The sequence below is a fragment of the Scleropages formosus genome, chromosome 21, assembly GCF_900964775.1.
Source record: "Scleropages formosus chromosome 21, fSclFor1.1, whole genome shotgun sequence".
In the NCBI taxonomy this organism is placed as follows: domain Eukaryota; kingdom Metazoa; phylum Chordata; class Actinopteri; order Osteoglossiformes; family Osteoglossidae; genus Scleropages; species Scleropages formosus.
In genome coordinates this window covers 14,401,897-14,414,593 of record NC_041826.1, presented here as the reverse complement: position 1 = coordinate 14,414,593, position 12,697 = coordinate 14,401,897, and the positions used below count along the sequence as shown (strand labels likewise).

Here is a 12,697-nt window from a genome sequence, read left to right as displayed (position 1 = left end):
ATAGAACTTTTTGGCTGGTATGCAAAACAGCCCATCTGGCAAAAGCCTAATATATCTTACCATACAAAGAACACAATCCCTACAGTAAAGCATGGTGGTGGCAGCATCCTGTTGTGGGGCTTTTTCTCTTCAGCTGGGACTGGGACACTTGTCAGGACAGAAGGGATGATGGATAGTGCAAACTACAGGCAAATTCTTCAGAAGGAAGAAAGAGAGAAAGTAAACCTTCAGCCCACAGCTAGCAAGTTGAAAATGGGGAATACTATTCACCTTTCAACAAAACAATGACCCAAAGCATAGCGATAGACCAACAATACAAAGGCCGAACAACAGGAAGATGAATTTCCTTGTCAGAACTCTAATGCAAACCCCATAAAAATCTTTGAAATGACTTGAACAGAGCATCTATCAATGATCACCACACAGTTTTACCAAGTTTGAACAATTCTGTGAGGAATGGACAAATATTCCAACCTCCATGTATACAAAGCTGGTAGTGATGCATTTTTCAGTAAATTAGCTTTTTTAATTGGATGCTGCAAAGTAAAATTTGTAAATAAAACTGGCCAAAGTGATTTTATTTGCCTTTTTTAAGGCTTTTGCACCGTGGAACATGAACATTTCGAAAGGGGCTGGTGACTTTGTGTACCCACTGTATTTGTGTTTGCTATAACTGTGTAAAATCTGGAGGACTGTCAGTAAAGATAAGCTCCCACCACATTCAAGCTACAGTAGTAGCTGTATGGGTCAGGCTGCGCCTACCTTGGTAGGATGTGACCGTGATTCATGCAGCAGTACCTGAGTGCCCAGTCATGGCCGCAGTAGGGCTGCACATGGCCCAAGTAGAAACCCAGGCTCTGGGTAACATCCAGCACATTCTCGAAGTCCAGGCTAATGGTATTGAAGAGCACAGAGGTCATGGAGATCTCATCCAGAGCCCACACATCCTGCCCACGGCCAGAGTGGTATGGCTGCCACCAGCGGAACTGCACTCCGAAGCGACGGGCGCCAGGTGGAAGCTCCACAGAGACAATCCTTGAAGGAGAGGGTTTGGAGGGAAGTTGGACACAATTATCAAATGAAACTGTAAGTCATTCCTGTACATACAGCTGATGTCTTACTGGAGAATTAACTACTGAGAAACTTGTTTTTTTTTTTAATTTGTTAGCGAATTCTGGCAAATGGGGTGGGCATTCAGAACTAACCATGATCCAGGTGTCTGTGTGTTTAGGTGTGTATCTGTATGTGCGCTTGTGTGTATGTCTATCTACTGGTGTATGAGTAATGCAAACACAATGAACTGCTGTTCTGCACCTGGGTTCATGAAAGCCATGGTAGGAGTAGTGCTGCAGCAGGGTCCAGGTGATGCTATTGTCGGAGGAGTAGTGCAGGAGGACACCCTCTCCTGGCTGGTCTGGTGCAGGGCAGGAGCTCAAAGCGCTGCGACTTCCGAGCCTCAGGGTGAACTGGAGGTACCTGGGTCAGGGGGCAGGGAAATGGGGTGAGCGACATGGAAAAGGTCTCAATTTCAAATGTAATATGCTTGTATTATAATGATGGCATTTGTCCTTCAAAAATAGGAGTTAACTCCAGCCTGCATACAGCATAAATGTATCACACTCATTTTTTAAGTCATCCAGGTGATGAAAGAGATGATCTCACAGAGGAAGAGAAATTACGATCCAGCTTCCTATATGACAAAGAGGACCCGTTTGCTGTCAGCCATAGTTAAGACTGCTCAACCATCTGCAGGGCATTGATATAGCTACCCAAAAGTACTTCCGTATAAATCTACCTTTATCCCTCTTAGTCAACACCATCAGTTATCCATCCATAGATCCAGTGTCAATAACCGTTTGTCCTGAGCAGGGACATGCCAACCAGAGCCTTTTCCTGAAACACCGGCCGCAAGGCTGAGGGGGGTACACCCTGGATTGGATCCCAATTCATCACAGTGTAGCCGCACATGCATATACTCACACACCGATTCACACAGTATGGGCAATTTAGAGTCACAAATCTACGTGAACTGCATGTCTTTGGACTGTGGGAGGAAACCAGAGTACCTTGAGGAGACCATGCAAATTCCATACAGACTGAGTGGGGAAAGGAACCTGCCAAAGTGTTTAACTTTTCTCTGCTAAAAAATTAACATTTCATCTGCATGATAACTCTGGTATGTCTGCATACTCTAGGTTGTGTTAGACAGTGACACCTTTCAAATATAGTGACCTCTTGTCCCTGTTTTATGTGTGTGGACACATTTGCGCACTGGTTCTCTCGATGTTACTGTGAGCCTTTGCTATTCTGTTAATCCCTTAAAAAAAACACCCTTCGACCCTCACCCCCCCCCGTTCAGCCCACCAGCTCTGTTTGTTTCCCCCCAGTAAGAACTCCATCCACCAGACATACTAAATATGCACATCACACCAAACACCAAGCACAGCATCTAGACATCATCAGTCTAACCCATGTCTTTTTCTTTTTGCAATCCCCGGTTCCACCATTTCTACCCTCCCCATTGGTCTCAATCCATCTTTTACACCAGGAAAGAAGGGAAAAACAGAGATTTAAATAAGAAAAGAAAAAAAACAGAGGGCGGATGGTCTCCAACACCCACAATATCAGTCCCCACTGGGGACATCTAGCGAGAGGGGACACCTTACTGATCATTGTGCAGAGTCAGGGATTATACAGTGTGCCTTATGTGTGTCTGAATCAGTGAGGAGAACATCACTAGTTCAATGGTGACCTTCAGCAGGTATTACAATGGTTCTCTCTGTTTCTTCCTCTTTGTCTAGCACCGAGGTCTGAGTCTCAGTGTATATTAGAGCCTCGGAGAATGTGGATCTCTGTACCACTGTCTCTCCATGTCTGGGGTTCAGAGTCTGCACTGTTACTCCAGACATTTCAGGCTCTGACCCAGTGCGCACCTGGCCTGGGAGCTGTCCAGAGGTGTGGTGACCAGGTGCCTGCGGCTGTCCCGGTTGAAGACCAAAGCCTTGCCCGCAGCCAGCACCCCACAGCCGAAGCTGACCTCAGCTCCACGCAGCGAGGAGAAGCTGTGGTAGGACGAGAGGCGTGTGCTGGAGAAACTCTCTGATAGGATGGCTGGAAAAGTCTGGGAGGCCAACTCGCACGCTGGTCCACTGAAGCCTGGGTCGCACCTGTGGGTTAGGATACAGGAGGATTGTCAAACAGGAAAGGATAAGCAAAAGAAAAAATTCCAAAAGTACGAGCAACGATCTCACGGACAACCAGCGTTACACACTTGCACCCGGTGCGTGTGCAGTGTCCTCTCCCAGAGCAGAACCGCAGGCAGGACGGTCCAATGTACACTGTAAGACAGACACACACATGCATAGCAGCTCCCCAGTGGACAAGAGGATGTTTTATTGCTTAGCTAATGCTGGACTCACCTGTGCAACCAAATCTGTTGAACATTCTAGTCTGATCCCATCGCAAAAGGTAGTTTAGAGTGATTCACCTTAGGACTCAAACCAGCAACCTTCAGATTTCAAGTGCCTGTCCTTTCTGCTCTACATGTTTTATTGTAACTTGCTACAGTTGTGACATTGAGAAACTACTGAACAAGAGATTTAAGTCAAAAGCTGAAAGGAGGAGATGGGGGGGGGGGGGGGGGAGTCAGTGTGAGCACAATGGAGGAGTGAAAGAGTCACAGGGACTGAGAGGAGTCGCAGTGGACTGGGCTACTCGACATGAGGAAAACCCAGCTGGTCGGACAGACGCTCACCGTTGTCTATTGCCCACATGTTTCCAGCACCCATCCCCATCTGCCTCCAGCGGAAGCGTGTGCCTTCGGTCAGGGCAGCGTTCGGCAGGGGGATAGATATCCTGGTCCACCTGCAGGGCCGACAGAGGTGCACAAAGAGCCAGTCACATTCACTAAATTACACAAGTCAAAAAAGAATTCATGCAGAAATATTTGTGTGTAAGTGCACGCGTGCACACACCAACAAACAGGTAGACTGACCCGCTGTAGTTCTCGGAGGAGTAGACAGTGCTATGCGGCAGGTGTGGCCCTGCGCACAACTCAGGTAAACATTCGGTGTGCAGGAAGGACCAAGATCGGCCGTGATTGGTGGAGAACTCCAAACTGACGCTTATCATGGCGTAGGAAGAAGAAGGAAGAAGGACTTGAGAACATCCTAGTCAAAGATCATGCAAAAAGGTATCTCTGGATGTCAGTTAAAGTCCACGAAATGCAAATCACTTTTTGTATGAGATAAGCCAGATGTTAAAGTTCTGGATGAGGGGTTTCTTAGGAAGCCGCAGTCCAAGGTCCACTGAGATGATGTTTCAGCGACCTGTCTCTATTGGGTACTAATAATATATCCAGCTTCTTTTGTTTAACACAGTTCACTGAATCTCATTGAAGGTTCTGGATGTTCCATTCAGGTCATTTAGAGTAATGCGAAATGGGATGGGTCGAACCTGTTGGCCGGCTGGTAGGAGCCACAGCCCAGGTTGATGGAGAACTGGGCCACGTGGGTCTGAGCGCTGGGCAGCACTGGAAGCAGCTGCAGAAAGTCCAGTGTCCAGACATGGCGGTCAGCACCACCATGAGCCCGCTGCTCAAGGCAGAACCGGGTTACTGGTATCTGCAGCTCCGTGGGCAGGGCCAAAGACACTACGGTGGGGGTCTGGAGAGAGGAAGTTTAACGGATGTTCAAACCCAGCATGGCTGCATGTTACATGTAGAGACCTTGGCAGAGAGCCTTACCCTGTAAGAGGAGTATGGCAAGGTGTCCAACAGTACACGCTCCCTCTGCCCCTCCGACTGGCCAAAAACAATGACATCGTTGTCATGGGACTCGCCCGCATTGCACTGGCCAGCACCTACATGGTGACAGAGAGGAGTGTGACCACATGGGTTGGTGATCAGGGGATGGGGCTGGGTGATGGAAGGAGTATGACTGTACCCATGGCAAAGTGGAAACGCAGGTTTCCATAAGATGTGGCATCCAGGTATGGGGTGCAAGCCTTCCTCTGTCCATCCCGCAGGAACACCAGGGAGAAGCCTGACTCTACCTCCCCGCACTGGGTCCCGTACACAGCCCCCTCGATCTCCCACCTGCAGAATGAGGAGGAGGACGGCCCAACAGCTGTCAACACATCACATGGCAACACACATCCACAAGTGTTCTACTTCCAAACAGGTTGTCCTGTGTGCAATTTACATGTTACTGCCATTCAATATCAACGACATCCATGGATGACAAGTTTTGTAAACATGAAATCAGGTTCTCTCTCACCAGTCTTCAGAGATTACTGAGAATAACTGGCACAGAAAAACTTTTAGGGAAGTTAGATTCAGATGCGGATGCTGTTTCTCTCCGTCTCCCTGTATTTTGTTGTTGCTCTGTACATTGTGTCCTGCATTAGCCTGGACACTGACCCTGAACCTTGAAATTGAGTTCACTCATTATCCGTGACATTAGTGCACTCAGCTATGATCATGTCAGCTTCACGTACCCAGTGGGAGGGGTCTCAAACTCTTCCTCCCAATAGCTGCGACCCTCTTCACGATGCAGGTCAATGTCACGGGTGGAGGCAAAGCTGTGCCACGTCACTTCGCTGCCACGGAAATACAAGGCATTGCCTTCAGACTGACAGGCATGCTGCGAGAAGGAGAGGCACAAAGTTAAGACCCACCCATTCTTACACATGTGAAAGGATTGCATGCTGTAACAGCTCGCATCACCATGCAAGTAGGTAACCAACATCTGAGTTAAAGTAACCAAGGGCGGGGAATTACATTCTGACTGCTGAAGAAACTGGGAGGGGTACGGCACCTTGATGGTGGCTCCAGGGAAGAAGAGCCAGTTGGAGGTGTCTGGTGGGTCCATGTTGTCCTCCAGGATAGGTGGTCGGTGGGCCATGTTGACAAGAAGCACGTTGTCCACCCCCCAGCAGGACTCGTAGCCCGCCGCCCCGACCGCGGGGTCCTGGGCCCAGCGAAGACGTACCTCCTCTCCGCGGGAGTGGGCGGGAAGGGGGAGGAGGTGTACCACGGTGCTGCTGTTGGAGGGGGCCCTGGTAGGGGAAACAGACACAATCAGTATTCATGGCCACATGGCCAAACTGAGAAGCAGCTCATTAACAGTTCCATTTTTCATCAAATTAGTAGGCTTATGTAATGCTTTTACCTAAAGCAGCTCACACACTTTGCCTTTCATTGCATCTGTCTACCTATAAGCTAAGAATTTACAGATGCAGTTTAGATTTTAAGCACCTGTCTCAAAGGGACAATGGTGGTTTCCCTCCCAAGATTCAAACATTCACATCCTTAATCAGAACACCACCTGTTTTGCATACTGCTGTGTGAGGAAGTGTCTCACACAAGAAGCTTGCGGTGTTTGCAACGAATCTCACAACTGGGGGTGCCCGATTGGTTTACTAACAAAAAGAATCACTACGGTATGTTGATAATTTGGTTATTATGAATTACCATAAGGGACTGTCATCTGAGATGGGGGATAGTGAAAAATCAAAATATAGTGATGGAGAGCAGGCAGCAGTGGAGGGAGGAAACAGAGCAATGTGTGGCAGGGGCGTATAATTTGCAGGGGGGAGGTGTGAAAGAGAAAGAGGAGGATGTGTTACCGACAGATGGAAGGACAGGGGGATGGAACTCAGTGTACAGAAGAAAGGAAGGACAGAACAGAGAAGACAGAGGGTTGGGTGAGACTGAGGAATACAGAACAGAAAAAAAGACCTGATCCTTTCCATGGCAGTCCATTCCTTCGATCCATTCAGGCTGAACGACACAACGATGTCGGGGTCTGAGTAACTGAAGCGGCAGGACCCGGAACCTGCCGGAGAGACAGACAAGGAGAAAGAAGCACCATCACATTCGCAGATCCTGCTAAACCAGTGCACTGCGGCCACCTACCAAACACAAAGCAGCGTTTCAGCATCATTCCCACCAATCCAGTCTTCTAAATCCAACCGCAGCCTCCTCCCACAAGCTACAATAGGCACTAAACCCCCTCCACTCGGTGACTTGTACAGAGCGCACCTCCACGAAGTCCCAGCTCAGCTGTCCTGGAGTAGCATGACTACAGAGAAAGACTGCTGATGGAGCAGGGTAACAGAGGTCCTGCTTCAGAACACCATAGAGGAGATGGGGTGATGGGGTGGGGGTGGGATCAGGGGTCGCTAATGGAGTCTGCAGAGGACCCCTGGCCCGAGCCTCCTATCTCGCTCCTGCAGCCTGGTTCCAGGGCATGCAGAGTAGAGTATTCATATCCACCCCACCTCCATTTCACACCCGTGTTTCATATTTACAGCAATAACAGGCACCCCTCCGCTTCCCTGTGCTGTGAAAGGCCGTGTCTCTGCATCCGGGCCTTTACCGTAGCGATCGCGCGGAGGCTTGAGCTCCTGCTCTAACGGGATTGAGGTTCAAGGATTTTCCTTCATTTGAGCAAATGCCTCTATATTTAGCCAAACTTTTAAAAAAATTATCAGCGGCAAAAGCACGAAGCACCAAAGTGTCTGATGCTATCCTTGAGACTCAGCTGGTTTTACACTTCTCTTTAAATCAGTAATGGAAGTTCTAACACATAAGAGGTGTGCCCATTGCTCCGGGGGCAGGATCTGGACAGTAAACACTTGATCGTGGGAGAAATATTTTCTGGAGCCCAATGCAGGGACAACAATATCTTGATGATGCATGGGTAAAAAATTACGGATTTCCCTTGTGTTTGCAATGGGTCACAGAAAGGCAATGAGGTGTGCAAAAGAGCATAGGTGAGAGGTGACAAAGTCAGAAGGCTGATGGGTATTTTATTCCAGCGGGATGGATTCAATGGCATCAAGACACAGGATATCTTCTGTGGAAATTGTATCATACAAATATTGTTTGCAAGCTTGCTTCGGTGGAGTCCGTTTATAACAACATGGATAGACGAAGCCTTTGTGCGGAGTTGCTTCGTTATGTTTATTAAAAAAGAACAGAATCTGATTTTTTTCCTTCTGTTTGATCTGGAGAGATGTGTGATTTATATTTCATTTTCTAGTTATGGGTTTGCTAAGGGGGGGGTGTAGTGGCTTCAGCCAGTGCCTGCTGTGTGGTAGGTTTGGGGATCGAGTCCTGCTTGGGATGCCTTGCGATGGACTGGCGTCCCATCCTGCGTGTGTCCCATCCCCCTTTGGCCTTGCGTCCTGTGTTGCCAGGTTAAGCTCCGGCTCGTCGCAACCCCATTCGGGAAAAGCGATTGTTGCCATTGGATGGATGGTTTGCTAAGAAAAATATGTTACGCCCCGTCATTTGTTTTCTTGGTCTGTGCGGTCAGCACTTTGCAGTTCTGTCTGCCTGCGAACATGATGAGAATTGAATATATGTTTGGCCGAGACCTTGATCGCGTACCTGGCTCACACTCGTGTGTTTTGTCCATGCTGCAGGCTGCAGATCTGAAGAATAAATACACCAGCTGAGGAAGAGTGTGTGTGTGGCTGTACTCTTGGACTCTGGTTACATTATGAAAATTGGCTTGTTCCTCATGAACTCATATTCTCCACCTTGATGTACAACACGAGTACTTACCCAGGGCGAACTGGAGAAAGGAGGCTGTGCTGGTGTTTAGGGGTCTGGTGATCTGGTGGAATGACATAAGAGTGAGCCAAAATTGTTGCCTCATATTTGACAGTTCCGCCAATTTCATACAAATGATACGGTTTTAAGGAAATAATGTCAAGCACTTTTAGGCACAATTATAGGACTTTTCTTGGGATTTAGAACGGAAACAACATGGCAAAAAAATCTCGTCCTTTAGTATATTCCTAGTATTCCAGCCCACTGACAGCTTGTCCCAGTAAACAGACCTGCAACCCCAATACATTTACATTTACTCATCTAGCAGACACTTTTCTCCAAAGCAATGTACATCTCACAGAAAAATACAAGGAGCGCATTACGTGCAGATGCGTGATTGTAAAGCCTAGTCCGTTCATTACATTCCACCATAAGAACCAATGCACAGCACACGGGTAGCTGCCTAAAAGTGTATCTATTAATCAATGATTTCTAATCACAAAACTGCAACAACTGTGAGTAGCGGCATAAAAGCTGTTAACAGTTATGATCGCAAAGTTTTTGAGCATAAACACACACACACACACACACATTTTCAGAACCGCTTGTCCCATACAGGGTCACGGGGAACCGGAGCCTACCCGGCAACACAGGGCGTAAGGCCAGAGGGGGAAGGGGACACACCCAGGACGGGACGCCAGTCCGCCGTAAGGCACCCCAAGCGGGACTCGAACCCCAGACCCACCGGAGAGCAGGACTATGGTCCAACCCACTGCGCCACCGCACCCCCTGAGCATAAACATTTACACATTATATGTACTTAAGAGATCATAGGAGAAGTGAGTCTGGGAAAGGTGAGTTTTAAGACCCTTCTTAAATGTAGATAGAGAATCATCAGTTCTGAGTGAGAGGGGGAGGTCATTCCACCACATTGGAGCCAGAACCGAAAACCTTTCTGCTCCAGATTTTGGACTTTTTGTGTGTGGGGCCACCAAGAGTGAGATCTCCAATGAAGAGAGATCACACTCTTCTCGGTCTTTGCCATGTCTACAGGCATATACCTGCGTGCGAGCTCATGCACATCTTTGGAAATGACAAGCAGAAGATGTAACTGAATGTCAGCATCACAGCTACCGCAATGAGTAAACAGAACCGCATGTGTTCCAAGTGTCCCCTTGTCACACATCCTCAGTGTGGAGGCTGACGGTAAACTTGACAAAGGGCATGTGTGCTGTCCTCCTGCTGACATAAATCTGTCCAACTCAGAGTAACACAAGAGCAAGAACTTTATCTAATACGGGGGAAAAATGAAGAAAAAGAAAAGATGCCATCAAATTAAAATTAGCCATTACCAGCTCTCTCTGTGCGAGGGGCTCACAGAAGGTCACTGCCCTGCCGTGCATGAGGATGCCGCAACGTTCCCCCACCTCGCAGCCTCCACACCCTGACCTGTGACAAGGAGTAGCAGAGGAAGGAGTGTGAAGGGAGCAGTACAAAAAACAGAGATGAAACGAAGAGGAAAGAACAATGATGGATTAGGGGAATCAGACAAGAAGGGGGATAAGAATCATCCATGAAAACTAGAAGCACGCGTGAGGCGTGGTCATTAACACAGACAAGGATGACATATTCTGGCCTTCCACTCACCAGATACGGGAATCCAGCTCCTCCTGACTGTTCGAGTCAAAGTCGTCTCGGAGGATGACGTGATTGCCGTGAATTTCAGCTGACCCCACCACGAAAAATACAGGAAGGGCGTTTAGAAAAGGGTGGGAAACCAGGGTCAGGCCTCACCCTTGATTCCAATCTGTAGCAGCTACTTTAACTGCCACATACCGGCTGGCGCTGGAGGGAACTTACCTAGAATGGGTCTCTGTGGGGACTCAGTGGGAGCTGTAAGACAGGCAAGAGACATGCATCACTGCGCTGACAGGGATCTTGCCCTCCCTAGGCCCATGTTACCGGGGGCGATGCGCTAGCTGAGCACCAAAAGTGGGCCAGCCAAGATACATGAGCCTCAAGGACGTGGCAATTACGTTAGCGCTAATGCCCTCAGAATAACACCCCTGGGCTAGCTCAGTGTGACGCCGCTAGCTTCAGTATGAGAGCCAAAACACACAAGGCTGAAATACAAAGCCACAGAAGATGGTGAGCACAAAGAATTTCCTCTAGGCTCCCAAAGTTACTGAGTTTAAATGCTGTGTGTATAGGTCCATAAAAATATATATCTATGTTTCCTTTTTCTTTTTATCGTCCCAGAAAATCTGACCGAGACTGAACCATCTCCCCTGTCCAGCCAGCTGGCCTCCTTGACTTCCCATTACCAGGTTTTAAATGTCAAGGTGACAGCCTCAAGAAATAGGTCTGCTCTCCGACGGGATAGCCCTCTGCCTTCAGTCACTAATGAGCAGCAATCAACTAATGTCTTTGCTGTGTAGGGTTATCTTGACCATGCTACCTGTCTCTCCTGGCAGTTGGGTCTTAAACCGGGGGCAGCTGGTAGTGTAGTGGTTAGTGCTGCTGCCTTTGAAGCCAAAGGGTGCAGGTTTAAGCCCAACCTCTAGCTGTAATACCCATGAGCAATGCAATTGCCCAGCTGTATAAATAGCTGTAAGTAACATAACATTGGTAGTTGCTTTGGAGAAAATTGTCAGCTGAATGAATAAATATAAAACACCACAAACACACTGTGGTCTTCTAAAGCTGGTGACATCCTAATATTCTGGCAGTGGATGCGGAGAAGGTGGCTTGTTTGAGCGTTCGTTGCCATTTCACCTTTTTCCGATCGCTTTATTATTTTCACTTTAGTTTCAGTTGTGATCGTTTTCCTCTTCTTCGATGCATCAGCATCACATTTACACTTTGGTGCCATGGTTACGAGGGTAAAAACTAAAATATTAGAGCCAAATACAGTAACACACGAGATACATAACAATGTGGTCCGTGTCAAACTGAGCGGGCAGAAGACTAAGGGGTGTGTGTGCGTGGATCCAATCATGGGACCTTTATTGTCAGTACATAAGGGAGCAGGCGAGATTAGTGGTTGGGGACAGGCGTGGGTCGGTCAATGAACAAACGTAGGTCTCGTGGAGAATCTGATGTCGTAGTCAAGGAAGCGATGGAGGTGTCGGGAGCCGTGGACATCAGGAGCAGAATGAGGGATTGAGAAGAACGAGGAACTTGGAGGGTCGGGTAGGTTGTCGTGGGTTCACTCGAGAGCGCTTAGGAGACGGGTTTCTCAAATAAGATTCCGCAACCAGGGTGTGCAGGTGTGCAGGCTTCTTTATACCCTGCTGCTCTGATTTCGGGCAGGTGCGGACGTTCGGGGCGAGGCTGTGGGCGTGACAGTCCGACTGAAAAGAAAGAAGTTTTTGTCCTACCTCGGGCTCCCACACCCATAAGCAGACAAACTGCTGTAGATGCACAATGTTTTGATCTGAGTCACAAAGTAGCACCCATTTGTTATTACGAACCATTGCACGTACAGTAATTCCAATTTTTAATACAAGAGGCTTCATGGGGGTGGTTCATAACTACGGGTTGTACTTGATTGTCTGTATTCTGTCTGCGTCCTTAGGCTTGAAAACACTGCATGCACAGTCATTATGTTTCAGCCTATAAATCTGATTAGTCGCCTGTATCTTCTTTTTTCTCCAACTTTTCAAGGCATTATAATCTTTTTGAAAGAATCTAGTCTTCACATGACGTGTCCCATGTTTAAAAACACAATCACTACTGAACCCTTTTATCTCGTAACGGTTCCTCTCACACCTCAGAGTTTATCGGAGTTCAACCCAGGCTCATCATACTACTCCTGACTTTGGATCTGTCTGCTCGCTGGTTGGGGAAGAATCAGACAGCTGCATTGCAGATTATTAATCCATCACAGTCTCAAATACTCCTCTTCTCTTCCCTTATCCCCAGACTGCTAGTTCTCCCGGTGTCACTTCTTTAAATTCTTCTTCTACACTTCATCCCTCCCATTACTAAGTATCCTCCCCCACCCCCTACCCATCACCGCCGAAATTCAAAGAGCAAACATTCATACTCATTGCAGTTTTCTTAATCTCTCAGACTTTGTTAAATACTTCAATTACTGTGTCCTCAATTAGAGTCTGATCTTTGCTAATGCCTGTA

General features: G+C 47.8%; 1 protein-coding gene across 1 annotated transcript in view; it reads right to left on the bottom strand.

Annotated features, from left to right (window-relative positions):
• The window catches only part of LOC108918695 (reelin-like), a 92,699-nt gene that overhangs the window by 33,051 nt on the left and 46,951 nt on the right, over nucleotides 1-12,697 (bottom strand). The window contains exons 5-20 of the mRNA XM_029247494.1: nucleotides 10,421-10,453; nucleotides 10,208-10,286; nucleotides 9,913-10,009; nucleotides 8,573-8,624; nucleotides 6,740-6,836; nucleotides 5,817-6,057; nucleotides 5,497-5,642; nucleotides 4,944-5,095; nucleotides 4,745-4,860; nucleotides 4,456-4,664; nucleotides 3,995-4,123; nucleotides 3,755-3,864; nucleotides 3,272-3,338; nucleotides 2,934-3,167; nucleotides 1,315-1,476; nucleotides 799-1,035 (exon numbers count right to left, since the gene is read on the bottom strand). Of these exons, the coding sequence (XP_029103327.1) occupies nucleotides 799-1,035; nucleotides 1,315-1,476; nucleotides 2,934-3,167; nucleotides 3,272-3,338; nucleotides 3,755-3,864; nucleotides 3,995-4,123; nucleotides 4,456-4,664; nucleotides 4,745-4,860; nucleotides 4,944-5,095; nucleotides 5,497-5,642; nucleotides 5,817-6,057; nucleotides 6,740-6,836; nucleotides 8,573-8,624; nucleotides 9,913-10,009; nucleotides 10,208-10,286; nucleotides 10,421-10,453 (2,161 nt within the window). The remainder of the gene's footprint in view (nucleotides 1-798; nucleotides 1,036-1,314; nucleotides 1,477-2,933; nucleotides 3,168-3,271; nucleotides 3,339-3,754; nucleotides 3,865-3,994; nucleotides 4,124-4,455; nucleotides 4,665-4,744; nucleotides 4,861-4,943; nucleotides 5,096-5,496; nucleotides 5,643-5,816; nucleotides 6,058-6,739; nucleotides 6,837-8,572; nucleotides 8,625-9,912; nucleotides 10,010-10,207; nucleotides 10,287-10,420; nucleotides 10,454-12,697) is intronic.